Below are 24148 nucleotides of genomic sequence, written 5' to 3' on the forward strand. Positions count from 1 at the left end.
AGAACATGAATCCTGAATCTCTCTATCTAACAACTCAAGCCATCCTTGGAAGTAGGCTGCTTGTTAAGTCCTGCTGTTTTGATCTTGTGCTGCAACATGTTGTGCCTTTAACTTGCATAACAATGATATTGACATATAAAGTGCATGCAGTAATGATCTAGAACAGTTCCATTGTGGAATGTTCATTAGAGCAATATGAAAAGCTGAGCAGATGCAAAAGCAGAGAAGTGGACCATCACAAGCCTCAAAGTGGTGGAGCTACAGTGTATGAGCATGACCTAAAGCCAGAACAATAAAAACATTTAAAAACGTGATTAATAGTGTTTTTCAAGCAATGAATGTGATGTAAACAAGAAACATATTTGTTTACCCCAGTGAATCTTTGCTCTTTGGGTCGCATTAGAGGATTTGGGTAGAATACGGCCTTCTCCATTTGCTGTAAAAAATATAAACATGTGAGGTAGCCAAGACTTAAAATCCCAGCTGGCATGACATGTCAAGGCACATTGTTGAAGCACATGAATATACCTGTGGTATAAAGCAGAATTAAAATAGCCAGGTTATGCTTTTAGAAGCAGAATGGATAACATAACAGAACATGCTATCAAAACATCAGAGTCTCTCCGTCCAACAATTGAACCCATCTATTGAAGTACCTTGTAAGTCCTACTATTTTGACTTGTACTTACATGATGGCTTCAGTTGTTCCAGTGTGACATTACTAAGAATGAAAGCAAGATGGAAACTTGAAAGGGAATGCACAGTACTGGACTTGCAGGGATGAATGATAGCAGTATAGAAAACAGAGAAGATCAAAAAGAGGAACACTGGACCAATTCAGTAATGTAATAAGCTTGAAAGTTGTGGAGCGTGACCTAAAGCCAGAACAAAAAAAAATGTGATTAATAACAATGTCAGGCAAAGATAGTGATGGAGGAAGAAACATATTTTTTACCCCAGTAAATCTTTGGTCTTTGGTTGGGATTAAAGAGTGGAATACGTCCGTCACCATTAGCTGTAATTCAAAAGTTAGATGTCTGAGGGAGGCAGGGTTTCTGTAAACTGGAGATTTACCCTGGGATTTTAAAAGTGATACTTTACCTACAGTGACTTCTAAAAAGTACCAACTAACAAAAACTTTATTTACCAGGTGAAACGTCAATGCTAACATTATAAAAGGAAAACAAATAAACATCAGTTACATTTATAACAGTAGTTGTTTGCTTTGCTATTAGATACATTACAAATAGAACAATTTAAAATGAAATCCCAGGGATAATACTATAGGTCTTATATGGCTGATTACATTGATTAGTCATCATCACTCAAGAAGAAATTCAGTTACCCCTACAGTTTATCAGATTATATAAAAAAAAATGTATTAAATAGTATACATGACAGTGCCCTTCAAATAAAGTAAATTGGGAAGTTTTCTCAAAGCTACATGCATCTATCTTTTGTTTTATCAACACTTATATTTATGTTTATGTTATATACTTATGTTTTATCAACAAGATCTCAACACTTCAAATGTGCACAATCTAAGCAGCTTACTAGCAAGATTTTGAATGGAATGTATTTACATTGATGGCTTTCATTATTCCAATATGAAGCAATGAAAAACAGAAAGAAGATAATCAAAAGACGAACACAGGATCAGCTCTGTAATCAAGAAAAGCTTGAAAGGGGTGGAGAACAATGAAAATGGGATTGATAATGCTTTCCAAGCAATGTACATAATGAAGCATCAAACATCTCCATTACCCCGGTAATGTGTGTGTCTCTGGGTTGCGTTAAAGGGTTTAGGCAGAATACGTCCTTCACCATTGGGTAGAATACGCCCTTCCCCATTGGGTAGAACACGTCCTTCACCATTGGGTAGAATATGACCTTCACCATTGGGTATAACACGTCCTTCACCATTGGGTAGAATACGTCCTTCAGCATTGGGTAGAACACGTCTCTCACCATTGGGTAGAACACGTCTCTCACCGTTGGGTATAACACGTCCTTCACCATTGGGTAGAACACGTCTCTCACCATTGGGTAGAATACGTCTTGCACCATTGGGTAGAATACGTTCTTCACCATTGGGTAGAACACGTCTCTCACCATTGGGTAGAATACGTCCATCCCCATTAGCTGTAAAGTAAAAAGTTAGATGTCGGAGGTACACTGTGGACAGGGTTTCTCCAAGCAGGAGATACAGTAAAGGTCTGGTGTGCAGGTCTGGTGTGGAGGGAGAGATGCATTGGTTATACAGTTCATGGATTAGGAAGAGAAAGAAATGTAAAAAAGACAAAAAAAATATTTAACAGTATAAGAAGGATGACAGTTCAAATGTTACAACTAAAGGTGATTGATAATTTTCTCAAATCCTACAGCACAATTTCTGGTACAAACATACACTGCAAATGCAATATCTTTAAAGGGTTAAAGATCTCTTTCAAATGTTCACATGAATTATGACTGAGATGATAAATTGAAATACTGTCTCGGTCAAGCTCACTTGAGTACTAATGATGATTATAGGTGACACTACTTTTGAAGATCTTACTACATTGTAAATGCAGTAATAACCTTGGCTGAAATACAGTAGTCTTCCTATAGATTTTGTACAGAGCAGAATTTGTTTATCTAAACTACTGCAATATATCCTTAAATGTCAAGAAACATCTTTAGTGCTAAATCACTACGCTTACAATAATAATAATAACCTGGGTTCAGTCCAATAAGGATAAAAAGCCCTTCAGATTTTCAATGGCATTTGTCACACAAGACACATGGTTGCAAGCACATGAAAGAACAGGGTAGAGTGAAGCTGAGGCAGAATATAAAATGAACAGAAGCTGTCTTTAGTAGCAGAAGGTATTATGAAGCCAAACAGAACATTCTATCATGTGAAATACATATTTTTTGATTTTGCCAATTTCCAATTCTGTCTCTCCAGTTTACAGTTAAATCCATCCATGGAGTACTTGATAAATCCTGGATTTTCTTAAAAGCTCAGATGAGCAGTAACAAGAGTTAACAGGTTCTAAACTACTGTAAACACTTCATTGCTAAATGTCTATTGTTTATGCCACTTAGAGGGCTTGCAAGACTGACAACTCAAAAGGACATTTACAATATTGGCTTTGTAAAATCAGTATGAAATCCACATGATAGCAATAATGGACAGAAAGCTGAGAAGACACAAAAGAGGAACAGTGGACCAGCTCTGTAATCCAAAAAGGTTCAAAGCGGTGGAGCCGGGTGAGCGTGACCTAAAGCCTGAACAATAAAAATGTGATTAATAATGTTTTCAAGCAATGAACATGGTGAAGCACAAACATCTCCATTACCCCAGTAAGTCTTTGGTCTCTGGGTTGCATTAGATGGTCTGGATAGAACGTGTCCTTGGTGTGCATCACCATTAGCTGTAAGGGAAAGGATTTAGATGCCTGAGGTAGCCATGAAATACAAAGCTCTAAGGATTAGGAGCATATTGATTTTACATGTACTCTATAAAGAGGACATTCTGGTATGGTACATGTTCTCGTTAAAATTTACCAGAGTACAGGTACAGGTAAGAGGTTTCCTCAAAGCCTAACCCTTTTGGTAGACCCTCACAGAGCATTAATGCAAAAGGAGGAGGATCTATTTCACATTTCCAAATGAATATTGAACTTTGATTGATTAGCTCAAATTAGAATTGCTGGTGACACATGTTGACAGAACATCGCATAAATAACAGAGGAAACTGATCATATAATAAGCACACATAGTCAATGGATTTAGTTAATGATCCAAAGGGTAGGTATGGTGCTTTGAATTTGATGCTTTTAGTTCGTGGATGATCACGAATAACAACATACATGCAGTGCTGTAACTGCAGGCTGAATAGGTACAGTATGGTCGCTTTGGGGACATATCAAGATCAGCAAATGTTGTTATCAGTGCCCGACAATGGAGCCATATAAGCATTACATAAAACTATACCACTTATCTAGAATATAATTAATCATTTACTTTTTTAAATTTTTTTAAAAAACCAAGCAGGAAGCATCTCCATTACCCAAATAATTCTTTGGTCTTTGAGGTGCATTAGTTGGTTTGGGTTCCTGATTTCTTTCACCGTGAACAGAAGGGAAAGCAATTGGGTTGACTGAGTGAGTCATAGTTTCAGCTGGCTGTTGATGGGGGAAGGAGTAAGTCACATCTGCTGACGAGGGTGTGGTGTATTGAAAATGATTCGCTTTGCCTGGATGAGAAAGAAATTCAGCTGGAGTGACCCACAGTACATGGTATCTGTCATGAATAGACATTAAAAAAGTTGCTTTAAAAAAAATACTAAAGAGTGAAAGATTTCTTTAGCACGAACATAAAGGAAGATAAATGCAACTTGATAATATATATATATATATATATATATATATATATATATATATAATATATTTATTATATAATATGATATATCGTTCTATTATAGTTAGATAATCTATATACTATCTATAGATATTATATATATATCCTTAGTATATATATTATATATATAAAATATTTTGTACGTTTCGAAATTTAAAGAATATCAAAGATATTAATTTTAGAGGAGTGTTCAGTTAGCCTCCACTCTATTCTTTGACACTCAAACTGCTATCCAATTATTGCCATCCCTACAGTGTAGTGTATATTAGCTATTCTACATTTGATGTACCACACAGCATTGAAGTTTGAAAATCATATGTATGATCATGGTGGTCTTATCTGGTCCAGTCATTTCTAGTAAAAATAAAAAAAATTAAAAACTTAGAAGAAGATAAATGCAACTTGATATTCTCACTGAATATCTTTACAATCTTGGTTTGAGATGTAAAACAAAAGCTGTACATTTAGACCTCCAAAAATGAAAACATACCATATACAGTACAGTACATTGATCATGCAGCCTGGATGAACATCATCTTTGCAAAAAGTGCCCAAAGCGCAAAAAACACCTCATGTGCATAAATGTTCCATCACACAGACACAAAATAACAAAGCTGTGTATTGGTATATCTAAATAATGTATATTGGTATTTTATACAGTATGACTGGACACAACTGTACTGTAACTCAACAGCATGAACAAATATTAGCACAGAAGCTCAAGGACTATTGAGAAACAAGATATGTTGGTAGGTTTTAGGTAAACAAAAGCTACAGCAAATGGTTCTTTTCTGTGTTTAACACATGCAGCTCCTGCAAATAAAAACATGTCTATGTGGACAAACATAAAGCTGGATTTGTAAACACACATGTCCAGTAATCACATTGAATGAAATGTAGGGATGAGCGCTTTATAGCGTGAGCAGGCAATGTCTTGGAATGGCTCAAGTGCATGATGTGAAGAGATGCTGTTCACAGCATTAAGAGAAAAGAAACCATGCACAAACCTTGCTGTGGGCAAAGAAAGTTCCGGGTTCACTTCCACTACCGGGTTCGGTTAATTTAACCTGACAACAACACTCTTACCATCCCCAATTCCGTCTTCAGGTCTCCAGACTCTGTACAGACTCAAACATGCCAGCTAGCAGTATATCAAGCAGCCTGTGACAGCTATGTATTCAGTCTCCATACACGGATGCCAAAAAGCAACACAGTCCCTGTAGCATAGCGTAGACTAACTGCACGTAAGCCACACAAAATATATAGTATGATAGTATATTTAGATTTCTTCATTACCAAGTGTAACCTGTGGCCACTCGGGTACACTGGACGTTTGAGGTTGGGACGTGTCCTGGTGCTTTTCACTTGGCGCTGCAGAGAATAATTTAAGTTAAAATGGCTGAGGGAAGCAGTGCCTTGAAATATATTGCAATATGCTCAGAGTGCACAGCACTGCCTGCCGAAAATTCGAATAGCAATCCCTAATTGACACAAATGAAACTTTAACAGGTGCATTCATTAGTGCATAAAAAAAACTAGCCTATTTTTTTAAATAAAAAAAGGTTAAATTAAAGCTAGATTTACCTGGAAGCATTTTTAGAAACTGTATTGCTAATTGTAAGTGACCCAAATAAAATACCAATATTAATAACACATTTAAGCTCTTTTCCTATAATAAAATGAACATTCTATAGACAGTATAAAGTATATATAGTATAGTATAAATAAAGTACAATTAAAGAATATCAAAAATTAAGTTCTGAACAAATTCCTTTTTGTTCAGTGCAACTTCCTATGAGAAGGAGTGTCACTCTCCTCCACTCCATTCTTTGACTGAGCCAGGATCTGATATGGATGTACAATCTCCAGGCAGAAATTTACGGGGTGTCATTCATCAGTTTTTCCTGGTTTAAGGCTAATATCACACAGCTATTGACTGTATGTAGATTATTCTACAAAAAAATGTAAAGCCTACTTGAGGATTCATGGAGAAATTATACATACTGTACAATTTGTGTAATAACCAGTGACTTGAGTGCTCTATAATATCATTGGGAGCATGCCTACGAAAGCGCCAAGGAAAATCTCTTTCAGAGCCACTGCCCAACTCATGCTACTTGCAGATATCTCTCAATACCCAGAAGCAGCAAGTCATTTTTGATATAGGTGTCATTTGTTTATAGAAGTTCTAGTCTTAACATTCAGCCTTGAAGCCGCCGCTGTGGAGTTACAAAGGAAACCAAACATTAGAACAACAGAAAAAAGGAAATCAATTACCAAAAGATATCTTTGGTGCAGGTCCAGGTGATTTAGGCTGAAGAGGCTCTCTATCGATTGTCCTGTTATAAACTAATTGAGGAAAAAATGAATTGATAAGGGTATCAATAGTCTCCATTTGCATTGCATTTGTACCCGAAATTAGAAAATCGATTGCCTTTTTTATAATACATTTACAGACAACAGAAAGGGAATGAAGAAGTGCAATATTTTTCTTTTGTTGTTAAAAAGAAAAAAGAGGGAAAAAAGTGTCTCTGTGCTTAGAAAATGGTACAGTGAGTGACGGCTGCTGGAGATGAATCAAGGCCAGATATTGGGACCAAGTGACCGCAGAAAGAGAGAGAGCAGTACAGAAAGTGCTGAGAGGGGAGGAGGAGAGAAATGTACGTTAGGGGCGGGGTAACAATGTATTCTTCTTGAGGTGGTCTTTCCCTCATTATAGGGTTAAATCCAATTTCCATAACAGCACAGACAAAACCTAGCAATGGGCTGGCTAATGTTTTTAGGACTCATGGATTGAGAGAAAGTTTTACTCATAAGTGTTGTCAGTTCTTGGCCTTTCCTCAGAACTGAAAATACTTATATTAGATGAATATTTTTCAAAAACTACTAATAATAATCCCATACCAAGCCGAGGGGAATTCCGAGTTCGGGGAATTGTCTTTCTGTTGTTCAGCCCTGTAATGTCTGGCACCTGAAAAGAAGAAAAAGGTTATTGAAATTAAAAAAAAGAACAAAAAAACAAGAACCTGATTCATGTCTGTTCTGTCTTGGGTAAATGTTTGCCACTGTGTTTAAGAACCTTATAAATGTGCTCTATAAGCATTGCTTGAAACACAACAGATTGATACAGTTAGACTTTAATGTATGATCAATAAATAATGCAAAAGCAAAGGGTCATGTTTTTTTTTCTTATTTTCCTGTTAGCTGTTATAATAGTCTGAAAAATATCCACAGATGCATTCATATTTAATTGAAGGAAAGCGCACACCATCTGGCCAATATGGTCTTTGCAAGCTGCTATGAAATGACAGGATAGTCTTTCTTACCAAATTCAGTCTGACGTGTGGGTATATGTTCCATAAAACACGTATATCATTATATATAAGTATCAATATTCAAAGTTGATTATATTCACGAACACTTGTTTTTGTAATAGTAAAAATAGTAGGGTTTTTGTAGAACCCATTAACATTGGTCATGCCTCTGACTGAAATTAGTCTGCAGCTGCACTTGTCTTATAAAAGTATACTGTGCTGTGAAGAAGAAAATAAAAAACAGTGCTAACTCAACCACAGTAAAACATAGTAAGTACCTTGAAAGTCAATTGGAAAAGCATGTTGAACTGTGCAAATTTACAATGGTAAAGTCATGAAGGAGGACTGTGCCTGCATGTCTGATTGTGGCAGGAGAATTTATTACCAATACACCATTGCAGACTAGTAAAAATACAATTCTGTTACCATTAACTCTAAAAGAACAATTAGCGCCAAACAACATAAACATTCAGTCTTTCCTTTTTGTCAGTTTTTCAAAGGAAAGCATGTTCAATTGTAATGTGTCCATCTGATGTATAGAGGAATGAACATAGATTTCAGTATCCAGAGAATGACAGTAAGTAACACAGCTGGGGGGATTGTTGTGATATGCAGCTGTTCCCTTTTCTTGACCCTTTTCCAGCGGGCAGTGCTTTTCGAGATGTTTCTGAGAATCAAGAAACAGATGCTATACTGTCCTAACATACACCTCAGGTTTATTGGACTAATGTGCTTTATTTTTACAGGAGAGAGGTTGAGGGTGACTGGATTTTAACACAATGTAATAGAGAACAATGCTGTTTACCTTGTTTGGAAATGCACTGAGAGCTTCCCATTAGTAACATAATTATGTCTGGTTTGTAAAGGCACGTCTTCGAGTTGAGTATTGCAGCTGTTATGATATATACAGACCTCAGGTTTCCTGAGTTGATCCATAATGATCTTGTTTTCAGGGTTTTCGATCTGTCCTTTTATTTTGTCTGGAGCTGTTAAAAATGTAAACATTCAAGAATAAATTAAATGACACACTGCAGGAGAATAGGAAATTAATGACCAACAATTACAATTTTAGCATATCTTTATTAATATTTACTGATACACAATGGCATGTAAAATATGACATGACATATCTATTTTAATTGATTATCCATGTTACCAACAAATAGTGTAGGCATATTACATTTTGTTAAAACATTTTTGGTACCTACATCCTGCATTTGTCTGGTGAACAATAGGTTTGCTCCACAGTCCATCTTCCTTGCCCTTGGAAGCTCTCACTCCAAATTCATACTCTGTATTGGGCTTCAGCCTATCAATGACAGTGTCACTGACTGGGCAGTTCTCATAGTTCCATTTCTTGTTTCTTTCCTTTTCTCTGTAGCGCACTGTGTAGTGTCTATATGAAGCAAATAGATTCCCTTTGTTAATTAATGAAAGTTTAGTTGTTCCACACTGCCCCATGACTACCAATCCCAAGATGGATTGCACCATACTACAGTAGACCATATGCACCATACTAAATGCCACATTTTTTGTGATTTGCTTTAAGGATGCAAAACTGATATTTTAAAATGCTTCTATTTTAAGCTCATCGTACTGTAGCTGGAAACAAAATCCTAAAAGCTTGCTAAAGGCTTTGCTTTGTCTTTGATGGATATCATGTAATTAATCTCAATAAAAGCCTATTACTTTGCAGAGCACAGTTTGCTGTGTTTCATGCTTGCGCCAATCACAAGACAGCTTTATAAATAGGGCAGGGTGCACCATTACATTGGATCTCACCATTACATCTCAAACCATGAGAACATGTTTAAGAAACAGGTGTTGTGTGTAGCTGTGTGATTCTCCATTCCTTACCTGCAGGTGCTGACCAGTTTTGGGAGCAGTAGCAGAGAGTTATAAAGAATGTATATAGAGAGGAAGTTGAAATTTTTATGGCGTTTTTCAGGTTTTTACAAAGGCTCTAGTTCAAGGCCACATTTCTCTTTTTTTTGTTTTCCACAATCTGTTGCAGTGAGTCATGCTCGCAACAATTTGGATATGCAAGAACCAGAGATCTAAGTACAGATCCTAGCCAAATTTCTATTCCTTGGAGGAAAAGTTTTCCAAGTGTTTAATAAGATAGATAGCCCCCAAAATGATGAATCAATATATTACCCCTGAATCTGTGTGCAAATTAGTCAGTTTCTGTTGTATCTTGTAACATGACTCCTTACAGCTCTAGACTACAGATGCCAATAAAAAGGGCTTCTGCAAATATAAAGCATCCCACTTGTATAAATACTGTTGTGCCAACACTAGACATTATACTTGTTAAACTGTCAGAGGTCTCAAGTTGTAATGCTTGAGATTACAGGAATGCTATTATGTGACGTGGATAAAAAAAAAAATCCCTTACTAATTATAGTTAAATAGATTTAAAAAAAAAAAAAAACAGCAACAATGTGCAACCTCCAAAAACAGCATGTATTCTAGATACTGGACATGGACATGTACTGTAGGGAACACATTTTGTCATACATAATAATAGACAATTGATCAATTGCCTGAACTCTGTGTATCAGTTAACTGGTAATAAATTTCGTTTTTTAAAATGCATATGCTATGTCAAAGTTTTACGAGTGTTAGCGTGTAGACAGGGTGAAACGTGTGTCTCACAGTTCAGCCGTGAGACAGATGTCTGTACTGTATTGAAAAAAAAACAAAAGCCAACAGTCAGCTAATGAAAAGCTTTTTTTACTTGGACCACTTATTGGAGGGTAGTTTATAGTAAAATTAAACTCAGCATTATCCATGTTGTGCATTCCTCTCAGACTAGTGAAAAGTTACACCTGCTAGGCTGCATTAGTTAGACTGCTGTTTTAACATTTAAAAGAAAATAAATATTACCATACTGCCTTAGATTTATGGAAACCAACTGCAGGTGTTCAATCAGACACTGTGAAGAGACCGCTCGAGAAACAGATAAATGTCAGATATAATTGGTCAATATGAGTATGAAGAAGGTTTGTGTGCTTCTAAGCATCAACAAAAGGATAAAAAAAGCTATATTCTGCTATAGTATTTTAGAAGAATCTCAGCTCCAGTTTCACCTTAATAAAATATAAAGCAACACCAACAAACAAACATGTCAGCTTTCTTTAGTGTAGTAACTGTTTGACTAGTGTTGAAATATTTTGTCCAAGAAAAATTTGTAGAGCGGGCTGCACTACTGAATTTCAAATTGAATTGAAGTTTTTTGTTTTTGACTTTCTTCCATATATTTGACTGAGTTATTACCCCCTTGCTTATGCTTTCCATCAAGCAGGTCTGCTGTGTGCTTATGACTCTTCCTGAAGAGGAAGAGGAATGCTAGTCAATCAGCTATACGTTATGCCAGGAATTGACTCAACTGTCTTCCAGACCCAAGATCCTGATATTATCTGACTAGAATTGCTTATCTCATGTTAGACTAATGCTTGCTCCAGATGTATTGGGTAATGACTACGTTTGTGTTTACTGGCAATTTGTCAGGAACATAAATAATTATATATCCCATATAATACTCGGCTACTATACTTGAATACTAGAGTCACAAACAGCAACCCCAGGGCTGGGGCATTGCTAGCCTTTCAACTGCTGGGTTACTGATTCACACAGCATCCTTTATAAATACTTCATTAACACTTTGTACATTATTAATATGCAAAATGTATGAATAAGTATTGCAGAGCGAGTTATAAAGTGCAGTACTGTATCAATATTTTTGACCCCACCATGCTAACAGCGCTTCGGCTGTATTGAAGAAACCTGAAACAAACACAGCAAGAGCCAAACAGCCGACTAGTTGGCATCTACAGTACATTTAACAGCACTCCGTGGGCTGTGATCTGTGACATGGGGCTCAGAGGAACATTACAATCTGAACATAAAAGAGCAATCTGACAGTATTGTACATACCGCTAGTCTGTCAATACATCACACTAACTAGCCTTGCAACAAAAAGAAAAAAAAAGAAAAAAGACCGGTAGCAGGTACTGCAGTACCAGTATTTTTGCAGGTTTTTCAGTCCAGTGGTCACTCCAGCAAAACAAAGTGCTGAAATTAACCATGAGCTATTTCAATCTTGAACAGCTACTTCACACATCTGCACATTTCTTTTCTCCACATTCAGTTATCCAAAACCGTGAAGGAACGGAACTCTAAATCACAAACCGTTCTGTCGATTTTCAAGAATCAAAAACAACAACTGCGTGGCCCAGTGGGATATGCCAGGATCATAACAGATACATGCTGTTTGCCCTGGGCAGCTCTCTCTGCCTATTAGGGAGAATCAAGCTGGTGGTTGTGTTAAACAAATCTCTGTATCCCCTCTGCAGACTTTAAAATTTGAATAGACTTGGCTTGAGAGACCCTGACAGAGCACTTGACACTTGCAATCCTACACAAGTGGAACCAATTACATCATGATATAAGAGCCATCAATTATGCAATACTTCAGAAACTTTTTTCAAGAACATTGATGTGATTTACTGCCTTAGTCATCTGATAATACTACATTTCCTGATTGTGGATTTTATCATGAATAGTTATATATACAAATTGTATTTCAAAATACAGTTTAATTGCTGGATAGCTCTTTGAGGTAAGAATTTAAAAGTGTGTTGTTTATGTTTGGGCAGAGTTAAAAAAAAAAAAAAAGTCCTGTGTTTCTGTATCGTTAAGTACAGTATACCACCACTTACTAGTGGAGAATCAGCTTCAGTATAGTGTAGCCAATGTAAGAACTGGTGTATATTTGTATGGTACCTGAACCCATACTCTTAAATGGAGTTTTGCACATGTTGCTTACCCGTCTTCCAGACAGTCGTTCATTATGTTTCCCTCGAAGGGGGTTTTCAGGAGTGTGCCCCATGACAGCAAGACTGAGCTCGGGGTGACACTTCCAATGATTAAGTGGAGTGGCTTTTGGAGGTTGACTTGACCTGGGTGAACGTGGATTTCAAAAAGTTTTTCATTTATTTGTACTTTTAAATATGATGGATTCAGCAGCAAGGTTAAGCTAGATGGAATTTTCAAATCAGCACTTGATAAAAAAAAGAGCAATGTATATATCAGAATATACCAACACACATGAGAAGTCAATGGCGGCAAACTTGCAACCTTGTTGGCTAAAAAGCGATTGTTAATGTCTGGTAACCACCCAGAGGCAGCATCACTGGGAAATCATATTATAACAAAGTACAACGCATGTGCAGCATTTTCTGTGACGTATAATCGCAATGATACCCTTGTTGAATTAGAACATTACCAGAGATTTGGCTCAGACTCAAAAAAAGGCTGTAATCTTTGTAATTCCCTCTGTCCCAGGTTTTGCTGATAATATGTGTCTTAAATTGGTTTTGGTCATTGTGACAGGGAGGACCCTGTCACTGGTTCTTGCTCGGATGTGTGCAGCTGGGGTGAGTTACAGGAGACATGCTGCTGGGCAACCAATTGAGCAGGTAGGCTCGCCCAGTGCTAAGCTGATCAGGAGGTCTGGATTGGCTGGGATATGTGACTGGGGAGGCTGCGTGCAGCTCAAAAAGCATCTGCGCCACAGTTCAAGGAGACTCCAGACAGAGGGTAGCTTTGTTTACATCAAGGAGGAGAGCATCCAATCCGTAGGATAGCTACTACGGAACTCCTCAACTGCAAGACGGTGCCTGTGAACGCTCTGCCCAGCCAGGACAGTCATAAAGATTGGGAGTATAACACTTCTCCCTGTTACAGTCATCAATAAAGCTTTGGAGAGTCACCATTTCACAAGGATAGTGTCTCTTTAGCATGCTTTAGATGGTACAGCTATGTCTTTTTACCTGTGCACTGCTTTTTCACATCATTGGCTGGAATTGGCTGCACAGCTATTAAGTACTTGGGTTCGGCATCTGAGAATACAACAGAAGAAAGTAATTAGTACAAGATTTAGAAATAAAGCCATGTGTGTTGTTATGGGCCCACAAGCTTTAACAAGTATTAATGAAATAAACTGGGACTTGATTGGCTGCATTATGACAGGGGAGAAAAACAAACCCAGGTCAGGAAATCCTTGAAAGATCTCCAGTTTCCATGTCAGGCAGGCTTGCCTCATACAAACGTAATTCATTGTTTCTCTGGCAATAAAGAAACAAGAAAGAGCTGAAACTATTTTGCAACACATTCAAATTCCTGCAGCAATCCCCCGAATGTACCCCTTAAGTTATAACCCAGTCTGTAAACTAAATAAAAGAATATTAGAAAACCATACTCAAGTTGTTTTCATGAATTCCTTTTACTGTCACCCCCTCTGCAGTTCTTTTAAGGTCAGGATAGTGGCTCAGAATAAAATAGAGGATTCAAATAAATAATATCTTAATGAGAATTTCATTGTCACTCATGCAGTTGTATGGTAATGCAGATGTCTTATTATTTAGTCATATCTTAATTGATGCACCCGGGAGATGGGCCCGTTTCATAAAAGTTTAAAGGACTATTAAACAGTAGAAAATAAGAATAAAATACTATAAATTAATAAACTGCAAACTTGATTTAATAAATCAAATTTGACTTTTAAAATACTGGTTAACAATACCCTCCTTAGTTTTGTGAATAGTGTGTCTGTTTGTGTTATTATAGTTTTATTATACAATAGCTGGGTTTTGTTTTTGTTATTGCACATTTCAATAATCTAATTATCATTAATCCTGCTGCTGTATCTTTATTCCCATTACTGGGAACATGAAACAGAATTGTGACAGAAAGGACAAACCAGGGGAGGCTATAATCCTTCTGTGGTCAAATTATACAATTGTCTTTAGAACATGTGCCTGATTATATGTTATCGAAAATAACCAGATTCCCAGGAAATGTTCTGTTGATTGATGATAAAAACATGTAGTTGTTATATAAGGATCCTAGGCAATTTTCCATTGCTGCGGTTGTATGCAAAAACAAATGCTTCCTATAAAATGAGCTGAGCAGTGCTTAACTATTTTATTAGCTGGGCAAAATCAACCTTTATCATAGTGGGTGATGTGGTGGGATTGGGTCCTACACCTGTCCAATTTAGCAAATGCAAAAAAATTGTTAACATAATTGACCTAATTTTTTGCAAGTGTTTATCCAGTAAAATAATTTTAAATAGAACATAAGGATATTAGAAATGAGAAAAAAAAATCGAAATGTGCTGAGACTGTTTACACAGTTTACACAACTTTTACACAGTTGTGAAGCTTTACAAACCTCCACAGTACAAAATCAATAAATACTGTTATAGTGTTAGTGATATACTAGCATTGATATGTAGCACAAACTTTTCTATTACTTTAATGCCAATGGATGAATATAAAAAGCTGATTTATGCTTATGTTGCTAATCACTTTCAGTTAAATTTAGTAATAAAGCACAGTTTACAAGTAGAGTGTTGAATGACAGTCGGCACTGTGCAGAGCAGGTGGTTCTGCATCCAAGACGACACAAATAAATACTATGCAGACACCACATCAGAGCCAGAAAATAAAATCACCAATCAAAATTCTACCTGATGGCACAACATTATTAGTTAAAATGTGTTTGCAGTGGGGTCCCCAAGAGTCTCACCTGGTAGACACGCAGGACGAGTCATACAGCACAGGTTCGCGTCCTGGCTGTGCGAAGTAGGCTTTTCTTCGCTGGGGACTCCGAAGGGAGCGTTGCATTGGCCCAGGCGCTCCCGTGGATTAGGGAGGTAAAATTGTTTCTCTTCATTGCTCTACAGCGAACCCTGCTGGCCAGTGTGCTCAAGGCGGACACCTGCAGGGATGGCCTTTGTCCTCCAGAGGCCAGTTCCTCGGTGAAAAGAGGAAGCTGGCTTGGTCGTGGGATCGGAGGATGCCCACTGGCTCTTCGGGTCTTGTGAGCCATGTGGGGAATTGCCGCAGTCAGGAGAAAATTGATTGGGCAAGGTGTTTGTAGCATGCAGCATTCCGAGTCCTGCCCATTCTGATAAGATCTCTCGCTCAAGGTTTGGACTTGCAATTCCATATTACCCCATACTTGTCTACTACCCCCACCACGACTCTCTGCTAGACATGGCTCCTTGAGCTTCTCTCTACTTGTTCTTCTAACCAACAACTTCCTCTTAGATCCAAACACTTCTAATCATGATTCATTACACCCAAGCACTTTTGTCCATTTGGCATTATGTTCTCTGGGTTATTTGAATTTTAGTCCTTTTAGTTCTGGAACACTTTACACCCTCTGAATTCACATGTTGTTATCTTTTTAGTACCCCAGGGTATGTGCCATTAATCATTATTATTGTTTCTGCACTCATTAATATTTCACATGTTTAATAAAGTCACTAGCATAATGGACAGTCTTTGATCAAGCCGGAGGCCGGTATAAAAATGACCACTTGGGGTGCACTAGTATTTCCACCCTGAAACAGTATCAAACATTACAAATATCCAGAATCCAGAAATGGTGATAAATGAGTAAGAGCACATACTGAACCACGGGATGATAAACAGATTAAAATAATAGCAACAATTCTACTCTTTTAATATTCAGGATATTCAAATTACAGAAAGAAATGTGTTTTTTAGATCTGAATTCTACGACTGGCATCAGATAGATCATGAATCAGGAAATATTGAATTTAAGGCTCTTCTTAAATTGCCACAAAAAATGTAAAATGTTTCCACCAGATGTCCTATGATGTCCTATGGTTAGAAGAAATTTGACTGCAATATGAAACATACTGTACTATTTTGCCAATGTTGGTCTACCATAGCAAGTGGAATTTTATTGAATAAGGCAATCAAAATCTGTAACAGATTGAAGAGATGTGTGTTAGGTTCCTGATCCCTGATTCACCGCAGTATTGATCAGATGTGTTGTCTATGTCATTGGTTATGGTTGAATTCTGTTTACATCCCTGCTGATGCCGGGAACAAAGCATACTAACATACTGATGGCTTTGGATTCCACCTACTACTGCCAGCACTACTGTAGTGTATCGCCACCAACTGTACAATGGTGACAATTTGTTTTGACACCCTTTGTTCATTGCAGATTATTTTTATTTTACTTTGATTCAATGTTTGGATCAAGTAACATCAAGTTTCCTGTTCCCTGGCCAGTTCCAGAATCCAAACATTTTACGATGTTGGTTAACATGACATAACCCTAGCTCTCATTATACAAGCAACTCAAGAAGTACTATTAGGGTTATCCAAGCATTCCAAAGGCTATCTATGAAGGTACATTTGTCATACTTTGAGACCTTTAAGGGTAGTAGGAAGCTTGCAGCTTTCACTTCCCAGTCTGAATACAGGGAATACATAACCACATAGCATATTAAGAAATGTACATGGTTACTGCTTTTGCATTGGGACTACTAGGGGATAAGTGTGTAATTACATTTACAAAATACACTGGGCCTTTTTTTAAGGTACAAAATGTAACCATTACCTAATGGGTGAGTATACCTAAGCCGTCACAAGGGCAGGATTGCCGAATGACCTGAAGGCTGTCTTATTCGTTACCATTAGGAACACCAGCAACAAGTAGAGAAACTCCCCTCTATGCCTGTGTTGTAAGTGTCGACTTGGAAGCTGCCCTTAACACTTTAGTTCCAAAGCCAGGGTTTTGAGGATCCACAGCATTCAATCTGTAGTATCTGGTGAAGGTATGGGGAGTAGCCTACACCACTGCATTGCATATGTATTTGACAGATGCACCCGGGAATAAAACCCACGAAGTTGCCATGGTCCTGGTGGAACAGGCAGTGAGAGTTTCTGGAGGGGGCAAGTTGGCTTGTTCATAGGCAGGCCTGATTGTGTCTGTTATCCACTTGGACATCTGCTGCTTAGACAGGGCTTAACCTTCACCCCATAGCAGATACAATTGTTTGGACTGCCTCCAACTTTTCATCCTGTCAACAGAGTACACCAGGGCCCAAACCAAGCAGAGCGCATGGAGCTGTCACTCTCTGTAAGACTGAAATGGAGGAGGATGGAAAGTCTCCAATTCCACAGACATGACTGACATGAAATTCTAACACAGTCTTTGACAAAAAAGCAGGATTGGTACGGAGCATAGCATTTATCCTTGCTTCTGCAAAAATTAAGCAGGCTTTCTCAATTGAGAATGCCTGCATCTCACCCACCCGATTTGCAGAGGTGATTGTAAGCAAGAAAGCTACTTTGAGCGATAAATCTTTCAACTCAGCTGAATGCATGGGCTCAAATGGAGGCTTCATGAGTGCATCAAGCACTATGTTAAGCATCCAGCGAGGAACAATATCCTTAAGCATACTAGCAAGTAGCAATGCAGTGTACAGTAAACAATGTGCAGGTGCTGCCTCAGTCTGCTTATAGACAGCAAATGAGTGGGTCAACCCAAACAAGACTGGTTTGGTACCGTTCATGGGATGTAAGCACCAGTTGGTAACTGGTTGGAACCGGGATTGTACTGGGTCAATTTGGTACCAGTTCGATGACTTTAGCACCGGGTCAGTACGGTACGGTACAGGGCTGGAAACAGAGCGGGTAAGTGACACCGGTACAGTACGGGTTCACTGATTCGCAGTTATAGTGGCTAGCACTGAACAGCGATGCCCACCTGTACAAGCTCCTGGCAAAACCACACAGTCAGTACCCACACGAGACTGAGGGAAGCTTGCTTGTTAGTGCTACTAACAGCCCTCGTAATGGTGATGCAAAAGCCGTCACCAAAACGGCAGCAAGATACTGTGGAATGAGACTGCAGCAATCTCAACCTAAGTGTGTATCTTGGTCCAGCCCAGCAGCAGTGCGCATATTTCTGTAAAAAAAAAAAAAAAAACAATACAGAAAATACAACAAGAGAAAAATATTTTCCCACAGAAAACAGTAATGACACTTATGTTGCTTGATCCTTGGAAAGGAGCAACTGAAGATGTTGGCTTGACACGGATCACAATGCCGCTGCGGGACATAACAAACAACAGGCTGTAGTGCATGATATATGCGTAATTAATAATAAAAAAATTATTACAGCGTAAATGTATTGCATAAATTATAATGAAAATTATACAGTCATAAGCAACAAGTATTTATTTGATAGGCTCCCCTGTCAGGTCAGTCTTGAAAAGTAAAATGGCATTGAGATCTGTGCATGCAGTCCTTTTGTACCCTCGGGGGCGGGCATTACTGCATCACAGGCTCGGTGAGCAGCTTTGGTATATAACAATCAGGTTTCGGGGTCTTTAGGAGGTAAACTCCTATTAGGTAATTGTTATATTTCGCAATTGAAAGGGAAGCATCTTTAATTACTTATTTTTTACAATGTGATTACATGGTGTGGTAGCATGGCTGACAGGGTGCAAGATTGCTAGACACACAAACACGACTGGAGACGTTGAATTGCAATAAAGGGTTATTTATTGTCACAAAAACAAACTTAACAACAAAACAAAACAAAAGTCTATCTTCCTTCAAAGATTCTAACTAAACTTTTGAAGATGTTTATAACTCCGGACAGTACAGCCCAGCTGCTTGACTGTCTTGTATTTCAGTGTTTTAACACGTAGCTCGTACTTACAGCACACAGTTGCAAATTTCCACACTCTAAATAGACCAAACTCCTCTCCACCTTCATAGCACACCTTTCACTAACCCCACCCTGGCTACAGGAATTCCCCTGCTTTTAACAGGGGGCTAATTACCAACAATTAACAATCATGAAGTTATTATTACACCAATAATTCTAACATTCAGTATCTGAAGCTTGCATACGTCCCGTCTGTAACTCTGCCACAATGGGTTGGAAGCAAAGTGTTAGTGATTGGCAAGAATAGGGTTAATTTCTGTCCCTGCCGGAGAAATACGTGTAGGTGTGTCTGTGCTCGGGTCTCTCAGGTCTTAAAAACTGTGTTTATGTTTCTCTGTTATATACCTACTATTTTATAAAGGCAAAATACTTATTTTAATTTTAAAAAATGAGAAACCAATAACTAGAGGGTGCTTTCAAGAGATTTGAAAATATTAAATTAATCAAATGAATAAACAAACAAATGCATAGATAGACAGACACATATTAGCTCTGAGATTCTCTGAAGTTTTGGCTGACATACTTATGGAAACCTTAAAAATATAACCCAATAGGTGCTGCTTGTGGTGCATAGTGAGATCATATGGAAGCAGTACAACATCCAAACAAACACCCAGACAAACAGAAATGAAAGCTGACTTTAGTAAGCCAGCATGCATTCTATTTGCAGTCCACTCTAAAAAATAATAATTCTAGTATCTTACCAACTTCAGTTTCATAAGGTTTTCCATTCTCTGGCAGTTGAATGTACTGCTTGGAAAACATGCTGCTTCCATATCCAAGGATGAAGCCTTCAAGTTTCATGTCAGGGCGTGGGCGAATAAACTTGAGGACAATGGTGTCGCCGGTGGCATTGATGTGGACCTTCAGATTTTGTCTTTTGACTGAAAAGAATAAAGGAAAATGTAATGTTTTTGAATGATGGAGGTACTTATATCTGCCACTGTTTAAATACATTGAACAGACCAATAAATGTTCATGTTTTATATGAGCACACTCATCTATGCGGGCCAATAAAATAAGTTCTTAAGATTTGGCTTCAGTGTTGGAAATTTGGCTTTATGAAAATGATTCACAGAGGGCCTTCAAAACCTTTGGATAAACAACAAGAGACTGGTCAGTTATTATACAGTTATTTGGAAGTGTAAAACTGGAGCTAATTAGCCCAACAGGAAATCGATTAACAAGCTGCCTGTTGTGCTGGCTGTTGATGTAACAGGCCATTTCTTATAGGACCATTCCCCATACTTCAGTCCTTGTTCAATCTCTCTTGGCTCCTGGTTGTGTAACTGCTTTTTTGACTTTCTAAATGCTCAAAATCCCTTTTCCCTTTTATTTCCAAGATTCATCGGACTGTTGTGGAGACTAGAGATGTATTGCACACCCAAACAAACTTCAGAAAAGCTACCGAACCATTCCTGCTTTTATAGTAGTAACACCCGAATAACTCAGTGGCTTTAGATGTTATATCTTCCAATCAGGTCATTAGATAGGTGAATTGCCAGCTACTGTAACACCTCACAGCTCAACAGAACCACAAAACAAAACACAAAAACAATACATTATGATGGGCACTCATTACAAGCACAATAAAGAGATGCTGCACCTGTTGGATGTGGTTTTGCTGTATCATAACCATTTCACAAGTCTGTTCAGTGTATAGTAAATCAGTGGTGCTCTTTACTTGTAGCTCTTTCACTCCACTCCTACCTGGGTCCTTCACCCCCTAGGTTCAATTAAACAACAAAGACCTGATTGGAACCAGGCTCTGGGCTGCTGAAGAAAAAAGTTCTGCAATGAAATGGAATGAAAAGTGTTTCTCTTGGGTAGTGAGTTGATTAGACAAGTGGAGGAGACATAATTACTGATATCTGTATAATAACAAAAACCAAAACAGATCTCAGTTAAATCCTTTGTATCAGATACCACACAGTACACAGCTACCCACTGACTATCTATTGTAGGTGTACTAAACCCTTCAAGAGCATATTAATCTTTTGAAACCTTGAATCCCTTATATCAACATCATTCATTCAGAGACAGTTTTATTTGAAAGGAAGAATACTAGATGACAGGAAGAGGAAATGGTGATTATTTATTTATGAAAGAGATTATGCTTGGGCTTTTTTCCCCTCACTTTGCTCTTGTGGTTATGTACTTATTATGTACAGCTGGGAAAACATTATTATGATGAATAACCATATTTATGTATTTACTAGTAAATGGTTGTCCTGGAAATTGCAATTAAGATGACAGATATTATTTAGATTTTGAGAATGTATACTTTGCACAACCAACAACAACACTTATTTCCTTGATTGTCATTTCTCTTTTAGTACAGTCAAGCCAAGAGGAGGAAGGAAAAAGCCACAGCTCTGCAGAACATCTGAATACTGTGATGTTCTCTACAACCAAAAACCAAGCCCACTGAAAACTAAATATTGAACTTCAGCTCAGTTGGGCATGGAAAATTAACCAGACAGACATATGGAAGACGCAAATGTATGAGTGCCATTTTTTCCCCATATGCAGCAATAGATAAAAAAATCAATATTTCCTGCATGAAAGGGTTAATTCCTAAAATATTGAGAAACCCTATTATTAATGCATATGGTACTGGAGTGGGTACATGCTTGATGCAAGACTTTGAGATGTCACAGGGTTCAGAAAGGACAGAAAGAATACATTACAGAAAGTCAAAGGTGATAACTGCCCTGATTACATGTGTGAGCTGCTGAAGCCATTCACTCCGGGTCGTTCTCTTCATTCCTCTAACTCAGCTCTACTCTCTGCTCCTTCTTTCTGCCTTGTCTCTCTGGGTGGAAGAGCTTTTTCACGCTCCCAGACTCTGGAATTCACTCCCTGAGAGCATTCGCTTGGCCGACTAAAAGTAGGTTAAAAATATACTTTTTTGATTTGGCTTATTCTTAAATGTGTGACAACTCTGTTATGAAAGGTACTATAGAAAATCCTGTTGTATTGTATGTCACAAAGATGGCTGTAGTGGGTGACATCAGACCAGAAACAGGGACCAACACAGAACAGATACAGAGACAGGGAGTTTGGTGAAGCTGAGCGCTTACTTGCGCTCAACATTTAATAAATGAACAAACAGAAAATAAAAGGTTGAAAGACAAACAAAACACAGGACACGGCACTGGTAGCCAAAACAAAGAGACAAACAAAACGGACTACACAACCCGTTCTCCACTCACCGAACACACAACCCTGAGTGAGTGACAACATGCTGCTTTTATGCAGTTGTACCGAGACTCGATTACTAATCAATCATTATATTGTTTGCATGTGCCTACATTATATTGTTTGCATGTGCTCTTGCAACGAGTAACAGCCAATATAGCATTAGAAATCCACAATGAAGGACAATGTATTAAAGACTGAGAGTTTGTCACAGTAGAATCAAATACTGACTATCAAACTGAACATTAACATTAAAAAAGTGAACATCTGGTGAACATCTGAAGTATCGAGGGAAAGTATATATTTTAATGATTTATATTCCTTTTTAATTTGAAGCAATTAAAAAAAATATTTATTAAAAAAAAAAAAAAAAGAAATGGGCACAAGTTTAGTCATGATAAAGTGCGTCTGATCAAATGAAGGAGTTTCCATCCTTAGTGTGTGTTCATTAAATCTGTGCCCCAATCAATTATGATTCACTGGAGAAGGACTCTGTGCTGGCAAAATCAGGAATAGAATATCATCACCATTGTTACACAGCTTGTAAAACCCTTTAAAAACACCACAGACAACTTGTCAGTTACAATAATATCAATCTCTGCAACACAAAGTACAAAAATAATAAAGATCCCTAGTAACGCCTGTTATTTAAGCAACTTTTGCCAAAACATCAAAGCCAACTTTTCAAGATTAATAAAGGATGCTCTCAGTCTTTAAATAAAAATCTGTGGCTCCCAACAGATGTTTCCTGTGACCTGTTGGAGATGAGAAAGCACTGTGTAAGATTAAACGTTCTATTCAGTTTCACAAAGAACAATGTAAGCATTCTTTTAATAACAAACCGTTTAGGCACACTCCTAGATTCTCAAACAAGCCTTACAATTGTTGTTACATGAACAGTTTGGTTTTCGATTCACAAAACAATGGTGCAGTTTAGCCTGTTGTTACATAACACTACACAAAGATGACTCTACAATTTGAAGAACAAATTGACTTGTCATTGTGTATCAAAATGTACTTCTAGAAGGTTCAGAATGCATTAAATTGCAACAATTAAATTCTGTCCTTGTCATCAATGTAGGCAATGACAAAGAGGATTTTTGGCCACAGTTGACATGGATTATAAGCAGTTCAAAGACAACATGCCCTGTCCACCACAGGAGAAATGTGGCTCAGTTACCAGATAGTATGACAGTTTTCTGGAAGTATTATGTTATATTGTTTTCTGTTAAGTATTGTATTATATTGTTTTCTGGTAAGTATTTTATTATATTGTGTGACAGGGAACTCCCAGTCTATATGAATATGTTTGGAACTGGCAGGGAGGGGGTTCAATTTCTCCCTGCCAGAAAAACATGTGAGAATGAGGCTGGAGCTCTAATTGAATAATTATTGGTTAATTGGGCTCCAGCTACAGGGGATAAAAGCCAGGGGAGAGGGCCTGGCTGGAAGGTTTGTGTTTTTTTTTTTTCTGGAAAGGTGTTCTTTTGGTTTGGGAGTTTGCTTTGTGTTTGAGAAGAAAGAAGGCCTTTTTGTTTGTTTTGTTTGGTGTTAAAGCCTTGGAACCTGACCATTTACTTTCGTAAGTTCACTTATTTTTGTTTGAACCTCTTTTCTGTTGGCCCTTGTGCTTGTTTGACTATTTGTTTTAATAA

The 24148-nt window shown here is 37.8% G+C and overlaps 1 protein-coding gene across 15 annotated transcripts in view; it reads right to left on the reverse strand.

The window, feature by feature from the left end:
* abi3bpb (ABI family, member 3 (NESH) binding protein b) overlaps positions 1-24148 on the reverse strand; it is a 51876-nt gene that overhangs the window by 21774 nt on the left and 5954 nt on the right. For 3 of the 15 annotated variants that reach the window (XM_041259529.1, XM_041259526.1, XM_041259524.1), the window contains exons 2-14: positions 19997-20176; positions 13559-13627; positions 12553-12685; positions 8930-9117; positions 8634-8707; positions 7312-7378; positions 6685-6756; positions 5704-5778; positions 4058-4243; positions 3345-3419; positions 1765-2142; positions 956-1015; positions 371-436 (exon numbers count right to left, since the gene is read on the reverse strand). In XM_041259529.1, coding sequence (XP_041115463.1) covers positions 371-436; positions 956-1015; positions 1765-2142; positions 3345-3419; positions 4058-4243; positions 5704-5778; positions 6685-6756; positions 7312-7378; positions 8634-8707; positions 8930-9117; positions 12553-12685; positions 13559-13627; positions 19997-20176 — 1623 coding nt within the window. The remainder of the gene's footprint in view (positions 1-370; positions 437-955; positions 1016-1764; positions 2143-3344; positions 3420-4057; positions 4244-5703; positions 5779-6684; positions 6757-7311; positions 7379-8633; positions 8708-8929; positions 9118-12552; positions 12686-13558; positions 13628-19996; positions 20177-24148) is intronic. The other 12 variants (XM_041259534.1, XM_041259531.1, XM_041259530.1 and 9 more) reach the window with 12 other exon arrangements.

Source organism: Polyodon spathula, chromosome 9 (assembly GCF_017654505.1).
Source record: "Polyodon spathula isolate WHYD16114869_AA chromosome 9, ASM1765450v1, whole genome shotgun sequence".
NCBI classification, from domain to species: domain Eukaryota; kingdom Metazoa; phylum Chordata; class Actinopteri; order Acipenseriformes; family Polyodontidae; genus Polyodon; species Polyodon spathula.